The following is a 23,954-nucleotide window of genomic DNA, read 5'->3' as shown; positions in this document are numbered from 1 at the left end:
AAAAGAAAAAGAAAACTGAAGAAACTTTTGATCTTAAGATTATTCTTGAGATCGGAGTTTGCCGATCTAAGTAACAATTTTGAAAAGTCGTCCTTAATATGCTAATTTGTTAATGCTAATAATATTCTAAGCTATGAAAACGGACACAATACCTGGTCTTTTTTGGAAGATTTGGTTTTGTTTAAGGCGTTTATTTCAAGCTATTTTCGAATATTATTAAATTAAATTTTTAAAAAATATTTAATAAATATCAATTTTTTTTTGCTTGGAAATTATTTTTAGATAAATTTTTATAATAATTTTATAAATAAAGATTTTTTTTTCTATGATTTTCTATGTATTTTATAACCATAAATTATTGTTTTGCATTTATTTTGACCTAAATTAATACAATATAAAAAGTATGAATAATATGTTTAATAAAAATTCTGCGTCGACCGGGTTAAGCGGTTAAATCAAACTAGATGAATTGAGTTTCTATGATGTTTCAGCCTTTCTTGGCTCAGAATTTTCAAACTTTCCCTGGGTCAGAAATTAAATTTGTAGAAAGTACAATTTTGTGTAAAATGATCAGAAGCAAAAAATTTTTAAATTTTTTTTATTAATTTTTTTAGACTAAGGTTATTTTTAATTTTGAATTAGTATCCAATTAATCGATCTTGGCTTTAGGTGATTAAATAAAAAATAATAATTTAAAAAATTATTATTTCTTATTAATTAAAGATTATGTATCCTTATTCGTAAATTAGTTCTGAACTCGATTGATAAGATGGCCTAGCCTTTATTAATAATTTGTTCCTTATTTTTACTTTAACTTTTTTACCATTTTTTATTTCTTTGCAAAAAGCACAATCTACCCACTCCCTTATTAACAGTAGGGAACGATATAATTTATTATATTTATCATTAGTAGATGGCAGCACTATACTTTTAATTTCGGGAAAGCCGTTAAGAAACACTCATCGTTCGGTATTTGTTTATTTTCTTTGTTATGATTTTACATAGGAATTGTAAAGTTAAATTATAGAATTTTATTGTAAATTAGTAGTATTTAGCTAATAATAAATCCTACATTATTTAGATGGAAACTGTATTTTACATTTAGTTGAATACAATCATAACATTATGCATACGTGATATTTTGTATGTTTTGTAAACATACCCCCCATAGGACAGTCTCCTCAAAAGCGGCTGTTGATATTTTTGTAGTATGCTAATAGCTGGAATAGACGACATGCTACATTTTGGACTTCTTCTATCGTTAATTTTACGGTGGGCTGTATCTCGCTTCTCATATTCAGGTAAATATGATTTCGGTACTCTTTTACATTTCCATGCATCAATACCTGTTCGACGAAAGTTGATATGTTTTTCATTTTCTTCTTAATTTTATTAAATTTCATAAAATTACAATGCAAATATGGTAAGCTACTATTATAATTCTTATTTATTTACTATTGTCGAATTTTACTTATACAAACATCTAATGTATCGGTTATCCTATTCCTATCGGTTATTTATATTATATTTTATCACCGTCGTTGAACATCCTACCCGATTTTGAGTTTACATTTGCCAGTATCCTACTCCGCAGCCTTGTAATTTTGAGCGAAATCCGGAAGACAAGGGAACTAGAAGGATTAAGTATTGGGGGAAAATTCGTCTTCAACTTTTCTAAAGAAACTTAACTTCCTTTGCATTACATGGAAAAGAACGTTCCAAGATAAGTGTGATGGTAAGGGAACTCAAACCCATGATCCGTCTACCACTGAGGATATTTTACATCTGCACTGTGAGCCGGGTGCAAAATTCGTATTTCCCCAGCCAGGGCTGGGGTTCGAACCTGGGTAACTTCATTGGGAGGCAAGCGCTCTATCTTCTGAGTATATAATTATTTATTTGTCTTTTATAGTAATTATAGTATCTATAGTAGTTTATAGTATTTTATTTGTCGTATTATAGTTGTTTTTTGGGAATATATCCGTATCATGATCTGTTATACACACTACATTCCCCGAGGTGCTAAATAGAACTTGCATTATTTTTTTAAAAAAATTTTCAGAGGTTTGACCAGACAGGTACCCTTAGAGTTGGTTCGAGAGTAGGGATATTTACATACCATGATCTCTAGAGCCAACTCCAGGACATTTTCGTATCCTGATCGGCTGCTATTAATATAGATATAAGATAGATATAAATTTATTATGAACTTCATATTTTAAGAATTTTCACATGTTTTCAGAAAAATATGTGGAGCTTTACTTAGGAGTGCTATGAGGGTACTTTTCGATTAGCCAGGCACCAAGTAATTGAACTATTTTTTTATTTATTAAATTTTTATGGAGGGGATATTTTATGTGCTAAAAAAATAGTAGGTGAAGATCTAAAATATTTGGTGACTTTTTGTTCACGCCTTACTGACAGAAAAGTACGACTATGAGTTATATTCTTAGAGTTCGTACCCTTCTGTGATGTTATTTTATGTTTCTCGTAGCCTGCTTTCTAGATGTTGCCAAGACTTCGCGATTATTTTGCAACAGATCTCGATACAGAAATCTTCCCTTTCTCCCCTTTTATATATCAGCCCATCATACTAATGTGCATTGTTTCCGTGATATAAAGTTACTCATTGCTGATAAAACCAGGGGCGTATATATGGGGGGTGCCGAGGGGGCCAGGGCCCCTCCCGAAATCCGAAGGAAAAAAATTATATATATACACGTATAGTTAGTTGATATTCGGATGGCTTTGCTAGCAAATAGTTTCCGAAAAAAAGTATAGATGGCGCTAAGAGTATCGTAAATCTAAAATGAAGGCGTACAATGAAGGCGTGGCCTATTTTGAAGACCCAATCGAGATTTTGAATAGGTTCCTTTTCGAAGATTTTAGACTGTTCCAGAAATCAAAGCTTCTCGAATTCATGCGCTCTAACTCAATCTATATAAGCGGGAAACATTTGTTGTTAAGTCAATTGCATTCATAATGAAGAGACAAGCTTCTATTATAAATTTTTTTGCAAAAAAACAGATTGTAAATAAGTCTATTAGCGACAGTACTGAAGTTGGCTGTGCTACTAAGAATGTTTCTTCTGGTTTCGAAGGTATTGGTACGGTTGATCCACATCCAGCCCCACTTACAGAGGACTTCAACCAGGTAAAAAGAAATATCTATGATATTGGAAACTATTGTCAAAACGATTCCGTTCGTTCGTTAACAAATGAAGAAAAAATTTCGCTTGTAGAAAATGTTTGGAAACCACAACCTGCATACAAATTTCCTTCTAATTCCAGTTGTTCTACTTCAACCCATACTAGAACTTTTCAAATGAAATGGTTAGAAGAATTTGAGTGGTTAGCTTATTCTGAAGAAAAATCCGGATCTTTTTGTAAATATTGCGTAATATTTTCACCTTCCAATACTGTAGGAAAAGGAGATCATCAAGTAACAGGGGCATTAGTAACACGGGCATTTAATAATTTGAAAAAAGCCAAGGAAATATTTCGTAAACATGAAAATTGCATTTATCATAAAACATCAGTTTTGATTGCTGAAGACACAAAATCCATTGTAAAAAAAAAGCTGACAGTGTTATCAATCAAGTCAATTCTCAAAGAAAATTGGATATTGAAAAAAACAGAAAAAGATTGATTCCTATTATACAAACTATAAGATTTTGTGGAAGGCAACAAATAGCAGTGAGAGGTCATCGTGATGGTGGACGAATAGGCCTAGAAGAACCCGAAAAAAATGACGGAAATTTTCGATCATTGCTGAGATACCGAGCTAACAGTGGAGATAAAGACCTTAAAGATCAATTAATGAACAGTGGTGGGAAGAGTATGTACACCAGTTCTTTTATACAAAACGAAATCATTGACACGTTTGGTCATTTAATCCAATCTCAAATTGTGACAAATGTCAGGAAGTCTATTTTTTATTCCATTTTAGCAGATGAAACCACTGACATTAGCCAAGTAGAGCAGTTTTCTCTTTGCGTACGGTATGTTGAAGACCAATCATACGAAATTAGAGAAGATTTTTTAACTTTCGTCCCCGTTCATGACGTTACTGGTGCAGGCTTAGCTAACACAGTGTTGGAGACCTTGTCAAGTTTAGGATTTGACTTAAAGAAAATGAGAGGTCAAGGATACGACGGTGCTTCCGCGATGAGAGGGCAATTCAGAGGGGTACAAGCTTTTATCAGAGAAAAACTTCCACTGGCCTTGTATACACATTGTTCATCACATAGTCTAAATTTGTGTTTGTCAGATGCAAGTAACATCCCTTCTATAAGAAATTGCATGGGCGTTATCAAAGAAGTCTGCGGATTTTTCCACAAGTCAGCCAAAAGAACTGAAATACTGAAATCGACGATATCTGACTGCTGTCCTGAACAGAAAAAAAAGAAACTTATTTCACTCTGTGAAACACGATGGGTGGATAGGCACGACTCTGTGTTTTTGTTTAAAGATATTTTAGAACCAATCATTCTCTCTCTTTTGAAAATAGAAGAAGAATCAAGTGACTCAGCACCTAAGGCACATGCTCTAGGTAGTTCTATCAGTCAATTTCAATTTCTTGTCAATCTTTTTCTTTTGAGCCGCATGCTGTCAACTACACATAACTTATCCGAGACGCTTCAAAAAAGAAACATAGATCTTTCTCAAGCCATGGCAAATGTTACAAGCGTCTTAGATCTGCTATCGAAGCAAAGGGCAAATGCTGAAGACAACTTTAAAACCCTGTATGTTGAAGTAAAGGAATTTGCTGAAAAACTCGACATTAAAGAAGAGATTCCAAGAATTTGTCGTCTTCAAACAGCCCGCAACAACGTCCCTTACAGCACAAAGGAAGAGTACTATCGACGAATTGTTTATGTACCTTACCTTGACGATTTTTGTAATTCCCTAAAGGAACGCTTTCAATCTCACAAGGAAACAGTTGCATCCTTACAACACATACTTCCAGAATTTTGTATAAAAACAGATTTCAGTTCTCTGGAAGCTGCTTTCAATTTCTACGAAGACGATTTGTCCCATAAAGAGATCGTGAAAAGTGAATTTATGTTATGGAGAGAAAAGTGGAGTCGGGATAAATCTGAAGATCTTCCCAAAACAGCAATTTGTTGTTTAGAAAAATGTGACAAGACTTTCTTCCCTAACATTTATATTCTTTTAAAATTACTAGCAGTTCTACCTGTTTCTGTTGCGACTGTGGAAAGAAGCTTCTCAAGTTTAAGAAGACTGAAGTCTTACTTAAGAAACACCACTTCGGAAAATAGACTTAATGGACTTGCATTACTTTCCATCCATAGAGACGTTAAAATAAGCGATGAAGAAGTACTTGATAAGTTTGCAAGTGTACCAAGAAATCTGAACTTTGTTTTGTAAATTTTACTTAAAAAGACAAACTTCTTATATATAAATATATATATATATATGTATGTACAGTCGTCAATCCAAATAAAATCTGTTACGTTCAATTTTGTTTACTCATAGTTTATAAACTGAAAGCATAAAAAAAATGATAACGAGATTGTTTAGTTCCAACACTTAAGTTTTTTTTAAACTAAAAATAAAATTAAATGTTGGGCCCCCTCCAAAATTTTAACTTATATTCGCCACTGGATAAAACACTATTTGTTATATTTCATGAAAATACTAATATACTTTGATTCTCTTGAACAAATAAAAGGAAGATATTTCTGTGTCACAATTTGTTGTTAACAACTACAATCGCCCAGGTGCCAAATGAATTTTAAACTCGTAAATATTTTTAAAAAAGAAAAACTTGTAGATGTTTGTCTATGGGTAGTTGGTGCCTTCTGTGATTCTTTTCTTTCAATTTCTCATGGTGCCGAGAAGTTACCAAGACTTGGAGATTATTCTGCCACAGATCTTGGCTCCCAAAAAAAATCAGTGACATGATTGCTTTTAAATTTAGACTTTTTTTTTTAATCTTAAAGTCTTTTAATTATCTATTAATTTTAATATATATGTATATAAATTTTATTTGTAATTTTCCATTTTTGCAGGGTCTGGTAAACCACCCATGTATGGTGATTATGAGGCACAGAGACATTGGATGGAAATAACCGTGAATCTTCCTGTACAAGAATGGTTAGTATACCTTTCAAGAAATATTAATTATGAATGTACGCATATAATTTATTTTAAATATTTTGGTCACTTAAGAATGTTTAATCCTAATTAAAACAAGGTTTGGTGTTTAGTTAAGAAAAAAACAATTGTATTGAGGACATTGGAAGAAACTAAAAATAACTAATATAATTGTTTATCAATAAGTATCATAAGAATAATTTAAATTTAATGTAGTATCAAAAAGTTTTCACAATATCTTTTTAACAAAATATGCCCATTTTCATATTATTTATTTAATTTTTATACAGAATAAATGCTACCATGAATCTTGGAGAACAGGGAAAATCTAGAATTTTCAGGAAATTTTGTTTTAACTCTAAAAAGCAGGGAAAATTGCAATTTTTTAGAGAAAACCTAGAAAATTCCTTTATCATACCTGGAAAATAACCAGTCTTAGAATTGTCAGTAACAGTAATCAGTTATTGAGATTCGAGTTAAATAATATTAGCATCTATTACAATTATTTTATAAAATTCCACTTTTTAGTGAAGCTTTTCCATGTTTCAGTTCTCATTCTATTATATGTTTTTGGTCATAAAATTTAATATTTTACATTGTAAATTTAAAAAAATCAAAGTTTTCTGATTAAAACTTGCATGTTATGGATAAAATATGGTCTGGATTTTCATTGAAATTTTCCTAGTATACCTGGAGAAGTCTGGGAATTTTTTTTTAAAAACTAAATGGGAAACCTGAGAATTTTAAAATGTCTGTATCATCTATTTACGAATTGTTTTGATTATTTCATACTTAACTCTTAACAGTATTTAGTTATAAAAATTAATTAGTAATTAGTAGTAAATTAGTGATTAATAGTAAACAAATATTAAAATAATTTTTTAAGCATTTATAAACTGTATAAAAAATTATTTTAATATTTGATATTTATTTTCGAAATAGAGTTTCTTCCTCTTGGTCTGGTGTTTCTTTCGGAACTGTTTTTTCCACTAAGCGGGAACCACTATGGATCAATTTTTTACATAGGTACTATCTATAAAAGATGCAAGATATTTCAGATAGTTTTTCATAAATTTAATAAATAGTTTAAAACATTTATAAATTGTACATAATTTACTGTAATTTAAACATAATATTTTTTATGATAAACATCAATTCAGCTTATTCGGTAATTGTGTGTTGTGTTTGTTGTTAGTCCTTTAAGTACTAATAATAAATTTTTTGTTTAATGAAAAGAACTTGAACTTTTATCCTATTAATTGAATTCATGAATGATTTGTTATCTTATAGGTACAAAAATTCTTCCAATAATGATTTGCAATATTGGGGATTAGATTATCCACCTTTAACAGCCTATCATAGTATGCTTTGTGGTTATGTGTAAGTATTAATTTCTGATGGTTTTTAACTGTCATTCTTCTATGTGAATCAAACAAAAATGAAATATTATCTATTTATTTTACTACTAGTGCTAGATGGATAAATCCTGATTGGGTTGCATTAAATAGTTCCAGAGGATATGAGGGTTATTATCATAAAATATTCATGAGGTCCACTGGTGAGTTTATATTAGTGTTATTTACTCTTTATATTCTGAAGAAAATAATGAATTAATTGTTTGTTAAAAAATAGTCCTTTTTATTATTTCATTAAATAAAAATTCTCGTCTAATTTCTGGAAGAAATTTTTATGTTCGGTTTGTTAACAAAAGAACAAGGTAAGTACGGATTCACAAATTGTTGGAAAGAGCCAAATAAAATTTTAAAAAATGCTCGATTTCCGTGTATCCCATTGTATAAGTCAACCCATAATTGATCGCTAATAAAACCAAGTATAGAATTTTTGAAAATTTAAGTATTGGCAAAAGGTGGATTCAAATTATTTGAATAGGATTAAAGATGATTTTTTGTGAAACTCAACAGATGAGGACATTGAATTCCTTGACAATACAGATTTCGTTCTTGAATTTTTTATTTTGTAGCTTTATGATATTTTTCAAAGTTTTCATTCGTCATGTTTTTTTTTTTAAATAGTCTTAGACAGCTTGCCTAACTTTTATATTGATTGCTTGGAACCCCTGATAAATATATTATGATGATCCTAGACAAATAACCTTATCAAATAGGTCCTAGCCTTTACTGTTAGACCACCGATAATTTCGAGCCCCGGTTGGTATATTGCTGAAAATGTCTCTAAGTCTAAAGCTAAAGTACTTAATATGACAACGAATATAATTGATAAGTTTTCAGAAATTAAATCAAAATATAATGAAGAACTCTCAATTATTTTTAATGAAAATTTTGCTATTGAAGCATCAGATTTTTGATAATTTTTATAGTAGAATTATAGCTTTTCGAATGAATAATAAAATTCAGTAATAATATTAATAAGGAATGAAATGGTTAATAGTAAATTAAATAGTCGGTTAAATTTAAATTTGCCATTGTTATTTCAAATGTGTTTTTGTTAGTCATCTTATTTTTTAATTATAATTTAAGTTTATTTTTCTAGTATGTACTCTGTTTACCATTTTGTTGTTGAAATTCTTTTAGTTTTGGCTGCTGATCTTCTATTTTATCTTCCTATAATATTCTACTGGATTACAATAAGGCAACCTCATAATCTAAGGGATAAAGTAAGCAGTTTTACAATTTTATTTACTCTTAGTATTCAATTCATTATGAATGAAATACTTAGTTTCTGTTTTGTGTTTCTTAATTGTCTTCTATATATTTTTGTTATTTTTTAGGCTATTCTGGTTGGACTGTGCCTTTTATATCCTGGACTAATACTTATCGATCATGGACATTTTCAGTATCCTTTTAATCTCTCCCATTTCATTTTTACTTTAGCTGCTTGACTCTTTGTTTCCATTATTTCTAATAATAATTTATTGTTTAATAAAAATCAACTAAGTAGCAAGTTTATTTCTTAACTCTCTGAATTATTTGGTTTTCTAGATTTTTCACATGACTTTTTTTTTCTTTTTAAATAAAATTCTTTCTTCAAATAATAATCATTAATTTCTTTGAGATGTAATAAATTAAATTAATATCTTTATATAAGATGACAGCAATTATGTGCTAGGTTATATTTTTTTAATGGATAATTTGCATAGTTGAGAATCAATTAATAGTGATTAAGTAAATTTATACATACCAGTTTTGCTGATTTAGTACTTGTTTGTTTTCTCTTTAACAAAAACTGGCATTATCCTTGACAAGAAAAATAAGCAGATTGCAAAGACCTCTTTATTTAAGACTTAGTTCAGATTTTTTTTTTTCTGATTTCCCACTGTTCTTTCTTTGTTTATTGTTGCAACATTTTCAACTATTATATAAATTGATGTAGTTTTAATAGCTATATTTCTGATGTTTATTTATTTAAAGTAATCTTATTTAAATAAAATATTTTTGACTAACTGAGATTGCAATATTTCACAAACAAAGCACTTTGTTTCTGAAGATGCAAGATCTTTAAGCATAAGCCGAGAAAAATCCAAGCTGATGCTTGAGAAATTTTTAAAAAATGCAGTGTTGCGTTAATCAACAGGAAGACATAAATAATTTTAACATTATGTTGTTTTTCTTGATTAATAATTAGTTTTTTATAAGTTTTAATTTACTTATGTACTGAAACATAAATTTTCATAAGCATTATTTACATATTCATGTACAATCTCAAAATTTTTTCATCATGGTGAGTTTTCAATTTGTCCTGTGAATTAACTTAAAATAATGATAATTCCTAACCCACTTCATGTGTGCATTGCTAATAATTGAAAAACTTTCAGATTCCTTAGTAAAGTAAATTAACAACACTATAACAATTCTAGTTAGCATTTTTCATGATATATTTCTTAACATTTATCTAGATACAACTCTGTTAGCTTGGGATTTACTGCCACAGCAATTCTGTTTTTAATGTGGAGATATGATTTAGTTGGGGCAGCTTTCTTTACTCTCGCATTACATTATAAGCAGATGTCTCTCTATTATGCACTTCCCTTTTTCTGCTACTTACTAGGCAGATGCTTACAACTCCCTTTTAAAGAAAGGTAAGCATAATATAATTTCATAGCTCAATTTTTTTTCTGAAGTGAAAAAAAATAGTTATATGGAAATTTTAATCTCCATTTAGAGAAATAGCTATGTCTTTGTCCAGAAATTGATTAAATACCAGCAATTTCATTTCTAATAATTTTAATATTTCAGAATTAAAAAACTAATTCGACTGAGCTCGGTTGTCATAGTGACAACAGCTGTGTGTTGGTTTCCATTTCTGATGAGCTTGGAAAGTACTTCAGCTGTCATACAACGAATATTTCCACTCGACAGAGGCATTTATGAAGTATGTTAAGTTTACGATATGTTTCCACTTTTGTAACTGTTATGTAATAGGTTTTTTTTTTTAATTAGCAAATAAAATATGATCTCAATATTTAATTTTTTTCTTTGTTTCAAAAAGTATTTGCTAATGAAGCTTATTTAACTATTTATATCAATCACTAAATTTAAGTAAAAAAATTGACAAAAAATACTTGAACAGCCCTAAAAAACACGAAAAAATAACCAGATAAATAGGACTTAAAATGCAATTTCTAAAACCAAAATAAGGATTTTTTTGTGGAAAAAAAATTAAAATTAACGAAGCAGAAATTAGAAAAGAACCGAACTACAAATAAGAATAAACAATGAATAACAACATCTTGCATGAAGCTAACAAAAAAATTTTTTAAATAATTTGTAATACTTTTACCAAAATAATATCATACTTAAACTGGAATATAACATGCCACTCTGTCTGTTGTTGTTAATTTACGTCGCACTAGAGCTGCACAATGGGCTATTGGCGACAGTCTGGGAAACATCCCGGAGGATGATCCGAAGACATGCCATCACAATTTTGATCTTCTGCAGAGGGGATGGCACCCCCGCTTTGGTAGCCCGACGACCTGCGTGCGGAGTCGAGCACTTTATGGTAGCAGTTAACTAGGTAACTTTACAGTACAGTTTAACTAGGACCAATACCGCACACCCTCGGTCCCTACGCAGCCAGTGATGGCCACTCTGCCTGAAAAAAAAAAGTTTTTAATTGCTCAGCATTATCAATAATTATGTGTGAAGCAAACTTTTCGATTCTCGCTAGCAGATCCATACAAGATGCTTAAAGCAACTATGAAAAAAGTTACACAAATAAACTAACAAATAAAAGTTTTTAATTTATTCAAGAGAATTAAATGCTTAATTTAGGAATTGGTTTTCAATCTAATTTAAAAGGCAAACAATTGCTGAGCTTGCAATATCTTGGTATGGTATCCTCGTGATATACAATCAATAAAACCACCACAACACAAGGTTTAATGAAATTAGAAAAGCAGCTAGTGTAAATTTAAAAGCTCAAACAGCAGATCAAATTTCATGGAAAAGTTTGGAGTAGACCGACCTTCATCCTGCAGTGGATTCAAAAATTGTTGAAGGTGATGATATATATTTATAGTATATATATTGTAAGTGTTATATTTCTTTCTGGAGACATATAACAGTACCTAAAAATGTGTCTCTCATTAATTTGAATTGCGTTGTGAATTTGAATAACTAGTTAGTGGAGAAAAATAATTAATATTCCTTGATAATTACTCATCACTATCGAACCGTTTCATTAATTTAATTATGAAATTAATTAAGAAAAAATTAGAATTAACAATTTACTATTCTAGTTCAAGTCTAAATCAACACGTGTGGATCGACACGTGCTTCACTAATACTTAAATCTAATTGCATCTAGGCTTAGATTTCTTAATAAAATTATTTATCTTGATTTAATATTTTATTATTTTTATGCAATCAAAGTAATTCAAGCATTTTCCTCCAAATAAATTATTTAAGCTAATCTAAAATCAGGTTCGAGCCTGTCAGGAAAATATTCAAATATATAACTAAAAGCTACTAAAATCACAATAACTGCCTAAAGTGAATCAATTAATAACTGCTAATAAATGAGAGTTAAGTTTATATAAAATTACAATATTTATTGAAAATCATATTAATCATGTTCAGCTCAAACAATTAAGTATAACATTCCTCATGTGGTTTAACATTCTAAAACAATTAAGTATAACATTCCTCATGTGGTTTAACATTCTAATTTAAACATGACAATGAAAATCATTACTAATCATTTTAATACAATAAAAAAAGATTCTCTGGAGCAGGGAAAGATAAAAAAAAATATTAAGTTTTCATTTCATATTAAGTTAAATTAGCGCGAGCACGTGGCACAGCTACCACGAAGTTAAGTTTAATTATTAGAATTACTTATTTGATAGGATCCTACGGATTTAATAAATAAAAAAAAATAAATTAGTTTATTTAAATTTAGCGTTAAACGAAGCAATATGAAAAGAAATAGGAAAACTTATCGTGATGTCCATCGGGAGATAGGGACGCGTCCGTCCCGCCGCGTTAACTTGATTCGGACCCTACAGGCGCCAGTCACGACCATCACCTCGGGAAGCTACGAGAGAGAAAAAAAACAAACTCTCCCTTCGTAGATCGCGCGCCACACCGTCCACGCTGCACAGGTTCGATGACGACATTATTTCGTCACAGCTATAGCTACTACCTATTGGTGGTTCGCTCATACGTCAGAGCGGGAAAAAGAGAACTTGAAAACAGGGAATAAATAATTAATGAAAGGGATTTAGGGAAAACAAACATTACCTGCTCCAGGTTGAAATAATACCTTAACCTGCTTCCAGAGATTTAATATCCTAATATAATACATAGTTTTTCTTCATTTCCAAAATACTTGATTATACATTCACATCACATACATTATGATGTCTGGCTTTTAAAGCAAAGCCCAGCGATATAACATAAGTGAAAAGTACAAAAGTAGACTTAGGTTGAAGGTGATGATATATATTTATAGTATATATATTGTAAGTGAAAAGTACAAAAGTAGACAGTAGCAGTGGTGAAATAAATAATCCCAAGAAAGTGAAGCGGACCGACATATTTTATAATGAAATAACTTCATTAGCTTCAAAAATTATTTAGGTGTGAAAAGTAAACATATTTTGAGAATTTGGAAACTAAACAAGTTTTTTATTTCCTTAAATTAACTTATCATTAACTTACATTTAATATTCATAATAGATTCAAAATGTACTTTTTTTTTCAATAACTTTCCTTTTTTTTAAAAAATCTAGGACAAAGTGGCTAATTTTTGGTACATGTTATCAGTATTGGTAAAACTGAAGGAAGTTTTCCCATCTTCTAAACTTGCTGTTCTTAGGTAATTTACTTTATTGTTCTTACTTACAATTTTTGTTGTTTTTAAGTGAACCTTATATACATAAAGAATAACTATAGATTTAAAAAAATTAACTTAATTAGTAAGGAACAAAAACAAGCATTTAAACACGCAAATATGTTATATTAAATGGTAAGTAAAGTAGTTAATTATTTTTATTTAATACATTTGAGAGTTTTTGTGTTTTAATGAAATGTGCTAATTAACAAAATTTTCCAGAATAATTTGTCCTTAATATTCAAATAAAATGCATGGGTCTATAAAAAAATATTATTTTATTACTGACTTAAAACTTTTCTTAAGATTACACTTTTATTCTAACATAGCAAACTTGAAACAACACATTTTTAATAATTGATTTAATGTTACTGCTATCATAAATCAATTCTTTTATACATTTTCTGATTTCTGAGATAATATGACTACTACATAAAATCTTCTTTTACTTAGACTTTTAGTTTATGTATATCATACGTTCACTTTAAATTATTCAACATCGCTAAATTCAAATCTTTGTAGATAAGTCTTTTGCGATCTACTGTTTATTTCATTTTTATTATTTATTGCAATATTAGTTTTTTTTATTGTAGTCCATTGTGTAATCTATTACATATATTAATTAAATCTTTAGCAATAAAGTTTTTATTTTCCAAATAACCCAATGGTGTAGCACCAGTGCAGTTTTAACAACCAAACTGAAATTGTTAATTTCAAAATGAATTTTTTTTTTCACTCTTTCATAATTTTTTTCTTTCTTAAGATTGTAACATCAGTTATAAAAAAATGTTTTTTTGTTGATAAAGCTGGTTTTGCTATAAAAGAAATTTGAAAGTTGTAATTTAAATTGTTTAATCTGTTTTTTTACTATTTCTAGGGTATTTTAGTTTGACCATCATGGTCTCTTCCGCTAAAAAAAAAGTGTGTTGTGTTATAACTATGCAAGAAAAATATAACTACGCAGAGTGAATGGAATCGGAAAAAAAAAGATTTACAAAACCTTTAATATCATTGATATATTTATAACTATTATTATTTAAATATATTTATGACTTAGAATACAAATAAAAGAAATCAACTTAAAATATTGCTGAAATCAGTTCAAGATTCAGAATTTGATTCTGCTTTGTGCAAATGGTTTATTCAAAAAAGTATGTAAAGAGCACAGGTATCTAAAACAAAAGTGCGAGTAAATTTTAAAAGAAATAATATCTTTATGCTTATTTATTTGAATTTCTTGCTAATAATCTGCAAATTCTTTATCCTTTATCATTAATTGATCAATATTTCATTCTTTCAATTCAGTTTTAATCCCCTTGAAATACGAATTACATATCAAGATCAATGGTGCAATTTATAAAATCAACATCTTAATTTACGATTTATCTGAACTTGGCTTATATATCATTATGTTTCTTTATTTTCAATTGCCGTATTACATACTTACTGTCCTAAAAAAGATATTGATTTTTTGAGAAATTTTCTATTTTTTTCTTTTCCCTATTATGATAACCCAGATTCTATCATTGAAAAACAAATTTTTTTATTAAAACGTCTTTTTTCGTCCACAGTGCACTTTCTACGTTGTTAGTTGTTTTGCCTTCCTGCGTAAATCTATTAAAGAATCCTAAGATGCATACATTTAGACTTGCTTTAGTAAGTATTAATTCTTACGAAAATAGGTGTTTATTTATGATCTTTTCTTAAAAATATATATTTGTTATAAATGTTACATTTATGTATATTTGAAATGTATCACTTAAGATCTATTCACTAATAATACTCTACAAAAATACTATATAACTCATTACAGTACATTGTGATATTCTGTTTAGAAATAAAGAAGGTTAAAGATTTGGAAAAATCTTAGCGTTTTATATTTTTAATGCTGCTAATGCTTATTTGATGATAGCAATTAATATGTAAATTGAAAAACAAAAATGAATAATAATTATCTCTTAATTTGCTTTTTCTAAAAGAATAACTTCTCAATTATGTGCAATTCAATTTACTTGTTAACGAAGTACCTACAGTCTTATATCTTCAAATATTTAATTCAAATTATTGAAAGAAAAAAATCTCATGTGAATATCTCTGATGTTGAATATCATGTGAACTTTAGCTAATATAACTTGACAAAATAAGAAAAAACTTACTAAAGTGAAGAAATTAAATTAAAAATTAAAGTTAAATAATAATAACTAAATTAATCAGAAGCAAGTTTTTTATTAAGACAATTGGTTAAGAAAACAACCTTTTCCTGAAGAAATAAAAAGGCAGTGTTTTTAAGGGATGGTGGCTTATTTTCACAAAAAGAGCAATTAGGGTGCATTTACAGGGATCGAAGGAAGGGCAAGCAAGCCAGCCGCCCTTCTGAAAACGCTACGAGATAACATTGTTTCATGTTCATCATAAATGTGATAAAATTACCCAAAATTATTTGTCTCATAAATTACTTATGCTGTTGCGAAATTTATGATTGAGCATAATATCCATTATTCATATATTTGATGTTCCATTTTCAGTGATGAGCTTGTATAATTGAATATTTACTATTGACATAAATGAATTGATGTATTTTTTTATATTCATCATTAGGTCTCTTTTTATGGGTGAATCGTGTTATTTTTGATTTTTCGTTGATTACTAATATTATTTGAGTTTTATAGTTATGTTTTAGTTTATTTTTTACAAAAATATTTGTTTTCATTTTTACAGGTCAATAGTTCCTTGACATTTTTCTTATTTTCTTACCAAGTTCATGAGAAAAGTATCTTATTCCCTGCATTGTACGTTTCTTTACATTTTTATTTTCCTTTGCAATATTTCATTTCTTTTAATAATTTAAACACCGTAGACATATCAAAAACTAATTACGTACTTTATGCTAAATTTAAATATTGAACTGATTTTACTATTTTTGCAGGCCTGTCATGCTGTTATTTGAAGATCATCCATTGCTTTGTACCTGGTTTGCATACATATCAACATATAGGTATAGTTGTATATGTGCATTTCATATTTAATTTCAGACAAAAAAAAATTCTTCCGAAGTCTGATTGAATATATATAATTCAATCTAATAAATAGTGTAATTTTTTTTTTAACAAGCACTATTTAAATGGTGTTAATTTGTTTCCAAATTACACTTTTTTTGTGAATGTGTTGCCTTTTTTTAGATGAAGCATTATTCTGGGAAAATGTTCACACTTTGTTAAGAGTGAATAGTAATGTAATATACCTATAGAATTGGTATTGACCCTATAATATTTATGGATTTGATTCAGTCCTTAATTTTTGTTGTTTACTTTTTTATTTACCCATACACATGTGTTGTAGGTCATAATCATTAAGATGAAAGGTCATAATCATAATTATGAGATGGAAGAATTTATCTTATAATTTTTTTTATTGCATCTTCCAAAATTCTTGACTGTTACTAATGTTCCTTACACTTTTCAGTTTTAAATAAAATATTTGAACTAGATATCTGTTTTTGGTTTAAGAAAATTAAAAAAAGTTTTTTCAGTTAGTTTTAGGTTACAATAGTGTTGCAGTGCTAAAAAAATTTCCCTAAAACACAGTTTGCCAGGAATGGATTAAAGGAGGCCAAAAGAGACATTTAAATTTAGACACTGTTTACATGTTTTGTCTCCACCAAATATGGATTATAATTTTGGAAAAGGATTAAATTCTGCAATTGTCATATGCATTCAGAAATTTTCTCATAGCCAAACATACTTGGTATTTTGTAATGTCCACCATAATGATAAAATTCCAGAAGTGAGAGAATTATACACATTTAGGGTGTCAAATCAATATATAAACTAGGATAATATTCTGACGCAATCCATAATCTACGAATCACTATTGAGGAGGCAAGACTGGAAAGGAATAAAAAAAAGTTTCTTTGATTGCTGGCAGAAACAAGGAGGAGTTTAACCATATTTATTAAAAACACATTCAATATTTATAATAAAACTTAAACTGTTTTTGTTTTCAGCACTATTATCCTGAGTGATGATTTCCTTGATTTTAATAGTGTTTTTCTTCCTTGTTTAAATATTTATAATAAGTATAACATTTTTACTTTATTTTCGAGCAATATTCTTTAAAAAATACTCGAATGTTTTTCTTGGAACATGTCCCATCTAGCAAAAAAGTACTACAACATTCTGCTGGTACATCCCAGCCCCACTACACTCTTGACTACTAAGACTGGCATGGTGATTATTCAGGAACTACATTTATGCATATTTACCTGCAGGATGTGCACTGCTCAACCTACTGGTAATTGTGCGTAGTGAAAATGTATATAAACAAGAATTGCACTCTAGTTTACATACATTTACATAACATCTTTTATTTTTGCATGTCTTTATTTTTCAAATGGCTGTGTTTATAATAATTATTATTTTCATTTTTGCTTTTCATTCCAAATTAATACTTTCATTGATTTATATACAGCTTTTTCATACAAACACTCTTCTAAATCAATATTAATTACATTTCATAACTTTTAATTATTTCTTTATTTTAAACTGGATATTTATTTGCTTTTCTATCTATCCATACCTTTAAAAAAGTTTTTTTTTTCTTTTCAGTCTAGTTCCTCTCCTTGCCAAAGATGGCTTGATAGTGCCATTCATAGCTTTAAGTATCCTATTCCTTATTGGTGCCATACGAGCATACGAGGATTTACTTCTTTCTTTCAAGAGCCAAAAATCAACCATTGCTAGTCTGAGCGTAAGTAAAATATTAGAATGATACTGAAAAATGTTATATTTATGTTTTATTTGCAGGATGCTATACAAAGTCGAATTTTTAAAGAGCTATGGAAAAGAAAAAAAACCACTTGTCTGAATGATGTAATATTTGACCTGAGTATTCACTAGGAAAAGAATCTCTAGAACTTCCTAAAGATTCTTTAATCCTAGAGATAACTTAACCTAGAGATAATTTAACCTAGAAAGGGAAAGGGTATATGGGAAGTTTTAGAGATAGACAGTGCTTATTAGTCTTAAAACAATTTGTTTGAGCTTCTATTGATATTAATATTCATACAAATGCAATTAAATAACAATATATTCCGTTATTAAATTTGCTGGAAATATGAAAACAAAATAGCATTGAACAGTTGAGAAATAAACAATTTCTTTGAGAAATGCTCAATATGTTGGTTCACTGTTTTTATGCCAGAACCGGGAAAATGAATGCTCCTCAGCAGAGCACTCCTATCTGCCGAGGAGCATTCATTCATCCAATCTGCTGAGGAGATCGTATCATGATTTTACCTTTGTTTTCATGTGTACTTTTTGCAGTACTTAGTGATATTATAATATGTGTCATTTGATAGTGAAGTGATTTACTACATATTAGACTCCATATTTTACATCTATTTTATTGGTTTCATTTTATATTCAAGCACATAGCTTTTGGTTTTGATATTTCTAAGATGTAAATGTACTTGGAAGTATAAATACTCTTTTATTGCTGTTACTCTTTTTTTTTTCTTTTTTTCTTCTTTTTTTTTGCTGCTGCTTTTTATTATTTTACGAGATTAAACCTTCCATTGTTATGTTTAGTTTAGTTTGGTGTAAATTCACATTCAATTTTTTTCATCGCTATGTGTCTGCACCAAGGGTGCAGAATCGCATTAATAAGGTTCAGGGGAAATTCAGACATCCCTGGGGAAAAGGTTAGAAATTTAAAAAAATTGCTATAAAATTTTTATTGTAAAATAAATTGTTCCTTTAAAAAAAACATTATTACTATTTCAGTTTATTTTATTTTCATTATTTTTAACACATATGCTATTTTTTTCATAAATTAAATGAAATCAAGCAAATTGTTTTCTTTGTTAAAAAAATATCAAAAATTTTTTACACCCCTGGTCTACACGATCCTCGTTGTACATTCCTGTATGCACGCTATTTATGTCCTGCGACAGTAAATGAATTTCCATCTCTGCTAGTGACTATTTGGATTTTTCATTCCATTGTGCGTTTATCTTATTTCCAGTTACATTAGATGGTCAACAAAATGCTCTTTTAGATAAAGTACGTACGTATTTAGTAGCTATTTTTTTCTCTGTTACTGCTCTACTTGTTTAGAATTTTTTCTTGTCACAATTTTAATGTATCTTTATTTTTTCCTTGTAGTTCCTGGTATCCATTTTCGGAAGTGCAATACTGGTGTTTGCCATGTACTCTGTGAAGCAGCCTGCCAGATATCCTCATCTTCATGTCTTACTGAATTGCGTTTATTCAGGAGTACATTTTATTGGGTTTTTACTGTACTTCAACTATTTGCAATTTACTGAGAAACCATATGATTTATATTATCCAAAGATTCGGGACCGTAAATTTGATTAGATGAAATTAAAAATTATTGCACTTCAAATCATCACAATTTATATTATCCAAAGATTCGGGACCGTAATTTCATTAGATAAAATAAAAAACTATTGCACTTCAAATCATCACAATTTATACTATCCAAAGATTTGGGACCGTAAATTTGATTAGATGAAATTAAAAATTATTGCACTTCAAATCATCACAATTTATATTATCCAAAAATTCGAGACCGTAATTTGATTAGATAAAATAAAAAACTATTGCACTTCAAATCATCACAATTTATACTATCCAAAGATTTGGGACCGTAAATTTGATTAGATGAAATTAAAAATTATTGCACTTCAAATCATCACAATTTATACTATCCAAAGATTCGGGACCGTAAGTTTGATTACATGAAATTAAAATTTATTGCACTTCAAATCATCACAATTTATATTATCCAAAGATTCGGAACCGTAAATTTGATTAGATGAAATTAAAAATTATTCCACTTCAAATCACCATAAAGATTTGTTTTTTTTTTTCATTTGTGTAAAATTTAATAAATTATTTTTCATTCTTTAAGATTTGAGTTTGTGCATATTGTGTTGCTTCTATAAAAGATCAAAAACTATTATATGTGAATAAGTGCAATTTTTTGTCATATCGGATAATCGGTTTGAAATGAAAAATTATTGCATTTCAAATCATCACAATTTATATTATCCAAAGATTCAGGACTGTAAATTTGATTAGATGAAATTAAAAATTATTCCACTTCAAATCATCATAATGTTTATTTTTTTTTTCTTTTTCATTTGTGTAATATTTAATAAATTATTTTTCATTCTTTAAAATTTGAGTTTGTGCATATTGTGTTACTTCTATAAAAGATCAAAAACTATTATATGTGAATAAGTGCAATTTTTTGTCATATTGGTTTTTTATAGAGCGTTAAAAGATTTTTAGTAGCATTGTAATTGTTTGAAAAATTCAATACTTTGTCATGAAATTTATGCTGTTGTAATATGTTTAAGGTTACCTTTGCCAGACTCATTCAAATATCTCTAATTTAGTGTTTATGTCTAGAATCTCCTATCTACATGATATCAGTATTTTAAGATAAAATTGATTTTTTGTTAGTAAGTACTAGAAGTATTTTATAGAAGGTTGTAAAGATATCCACCGATTTGCCTTTTTTGATATCATATATTATTTTCTGAAAAACGTCATATATTTTTTATATTTATACATTTGCTTGGTGCTATTGTGTAGAAATTTAATATTGCTGTTAAAAGTTTATTGCATGTTGCTGAAAATGAATTATTTATGCCATAATTTATTGCAATGAAGAGGTATTAAAATAAATGAATTTTAAATATAGATATATAGTGCTTTAGTGCCTGCTAAATTGTATTGCTGTTAAAAGTTTATTTCTTGTTGCTGAAAGTAAATTATTTATGCCATAATTTATTGCAATGAAGATGTATTAAAATAAATGAATTTTATATATAGTGCTTTAGTGCCTGCTAAATTGTATGCAATGCCTTAAATTATACTTTTATTTATATAATTATATATATAATTACTGAAATTTTTACTGAGTCTTATGTTTTATGTACCAAGTGTTTTAAAATAAAATGCTAGTAATTTTCAAGAATATTAACATTGTTATTTTTGTACAAAATGTTTGAAATAATTTAATAATCAGATGAATTTTTTCAATACTTGATTCAACCTGTTGTATGTATTATTTACGAATTCCGCATCATGATTTGTATGAACACTATTTACAAGTCACATAAACAAATTTATATAAATTTGAGTTATTAATTTCTTCTTGCAATTTGTAGAAACAGTAACAAGATTAACGAAGCACATACCACAAATCGTTTTTATTAGTATTAAACTGATTTCACATTATGCTTCATATTCACTTGATTTAAATGCAAATCTGCCAATGCAATTTCTATTCATGATGGTTGCTCTTACGCATTTTGATTTTTATTGACATTATTTTAAAATTAGTTTTATAATCATCAACCTGCTCATTAAATAAACAATTGAAGTGTCATTAATAAATTTCAATTTTTTTGTTTGTTTCTGACCAATCACATGTATGCTTATTGTTTTTTTTAATTCATAATAAACTAATTATTTTTTAGCAATTTTTTGAGCTGTGCAAGGTGCATGTGATGCTCTTTTTAGACAGTCTTAGTATAAGTTACAACGAAGTACAATGCTTTTTATTAAAATTATTCTAGCATTTTGTTTAAACACATTGTGAGTTCTGTTTGTTAATATATTTATATGATATGTTTCTGTTTGTTAATATATTTATGTAACTCATTGTGTTTATATAATATACAGGGTATCCGTGCACATGGAATGTCATGATTTTAACTATTTTTTTGAAAAGTTCACGGAATGTCATGGATTTAGGTCGCCGAAAAATCTAATTTTTAAAATGGAACCCCCCCCCCCCCNACCCCCCCCCCCCCCATTTCATGGTGCTCCGCCATCTGAATTTGTAAAAAAGTCCCCAATCAGTCATATTTTATTAAAATATAAAAATTTTTATTGTGTTCTTTAAAAATTATGGTATTCTTTAAAAAATTGAAATAAAAATATCATTTTTAGAGCGAATTATCTTTTAAACTTCTATGATTACAGAATTTTTGTTATTATTTATTTTTTTTTTATTTTATCAATTTCACATTCTAGCTGAAGCAAGCCAGTCATTGACAAATTTTTTTTATTCCGAAATGAGAACAGAAAAATCAGGAGTATTTCTTTCCTTTTCGATGAGCAAGAAAAATATCTTTAGAATATAATTCTGCAGAAAAATAAATTATTTGCTTTTGTATTTTTTTCAGCTATCTTATTGCTTCAACTCTGTCTTTCCTCTGTTTTTCAAATTTAAAATCTATAAATATGAAGACGCAGAGTATAACAGTTTTGGTTATTCCTATCATTTCAATTAATGTTATTATAATGCTTTTTTTTAATTTATTGTTGTGTTTTTTTCGGAGTAAATAGTAACTTCGTTAAGTCATGAATTTAAAAATCTAAAATGTAGCAGATACCCTGAATATATTTATCAGACATTGAAAATCTTATGTATTCAGTTGGTACTTGAAATATTATTTTCTATTGTTTCATTGAAAATGAAATTTACATATCTACTATTTTATTTTGTAATTTGTTTACTTCGTTTAAACTAGTTTTTTTTTTGCTGTGTTTGAGTGTTTCAACTTACTTAATTTTCTTGTCTGTCTGAAAATTGGTTTTGGGTGCAATTTTTAAATAAACTGTTTAATCAGTGTATTTCTCTTTCTTGTTTATCACGATATTTCATTATCGAATCATTTAAAGTTATCGATTTACAAATAATATCGAATCTTAACGAGTCTGACAGATTTTGTGGATAATTTACAGAACAAGAAAAATGTTAAAATTAACCATATAACAAAGGCAATGTAAAATTTTTATTGTGTCACATACGAAAGCAGGGGTCTGTCCAGGGCAAATTTACTGCCGTTTAGCGGGCTTTCGCGATGCAATTTTAGGAAAAACGGTAGTTTCAGAAATACTTTTAACCTATTTTCCCAAAATATTTCTGAAAATATTTTCTTATTTTACCATATTTTTGTGTTGATTTTTAAATTTCACAAATTATGGCTAAATTTTCACAAAATAGGTACCTTTCAAAATAACCTAGAACGATCTCATATTTATTTTTTGAATTGCAAAAAATTAAGAAATAAAAAATAATGTGCAAATATGAAGAAAAGCGTAAATAATATCACTGACTTTTGTGTTGAATTCTTTTAGAAAGAATGTGTTAAGAAGAAAGATTGCTTTTGTAAATTATCAGGATCAGGAATCTCTTTTTAGAACTTAATTTTAACCTATGAATAGGGAGTGGGAAATATGAGTGTGATGAACCCAGTTATCGAATCCACCAAAAAGAGTTGTAAAACAGTGAGATTGGACTAACTGAGAGCCGAATTTGGAGCCAGAGAGGGTTCGTCACATGCGGTCGTCATTGGCTTCTAACAAGTTTTGAGTGGCGACTATAATATTAGCTTTTCAATTAGGATATGACATTTTTTTTTTTATAATTCAATAATTACGTAAAAAAGTCTGAGAATGAAACGTAAGCGATTTTTCTTTT

At 28.4% G+C, this 23,954-nt stretch overlaps 1 protein-coding gene across 1 annotated transcript; it reads left to right on the top strand.

Annotated features, from left to right (window-relative positions):
• The first annotated feature begins 924 nt into the window (after positions 1-924).
• LOC107450067 (ALG6 alpha-1,3-glucosyltransferase garnysstan) lies at positions 925-21,579 on the top strand. The gene is made up of 14 exons (XM_016065773.3): positions 925-1,301; positions 6,035-6,119; positions 7,410-7,499; positions 7,589-7,677; positions 8,672-8,754; positions 8,869-8,933; positions 9,994-10,176; positions 10,334-10,469; positions 13,333-13,418; positions 15,005-15,089; positions 16,152-16,222; positions 16,360-16,428; positions 18,038-18,179; positions 19,595-21,579. Exons 1-14 carry the CDS (start codon positions 1,211-1,213, stop codon positions 19,805-19,807), a joined length of 1,488 nt encoding a protein of 495 aa, XP_015921259.1. The 5' UTR covers positions 925-1,210; the 3' UTR covers positions 19,808-21,579.
• The last annotated feature ends 2,375 nt before the right edge of the window (positions 21,580-23,954 follow it).

The sequence above is a fragment of the Parasteatoda tepidariorum genome, chromosome 4 (assembly GCF_043381705.1).
Source record: "Parasteatoda tepidariorum isolate YZ-2023 chromosome 4, CAS_Ptep_4.0, whole genome shotgun sequence".
In the NCBI taxonomy this organism is placed as follows: Eukaryota; Metazoa; Arthropoda; class Arachnida; order Araneae; family Theridiidae; genus Parasteatoda; species Parasteatoda tepidariorum.
Note: the sequence above shows the minus strand (reverse complement) of the source record. Positions and strands in the feature narration are given on the sequence as shown.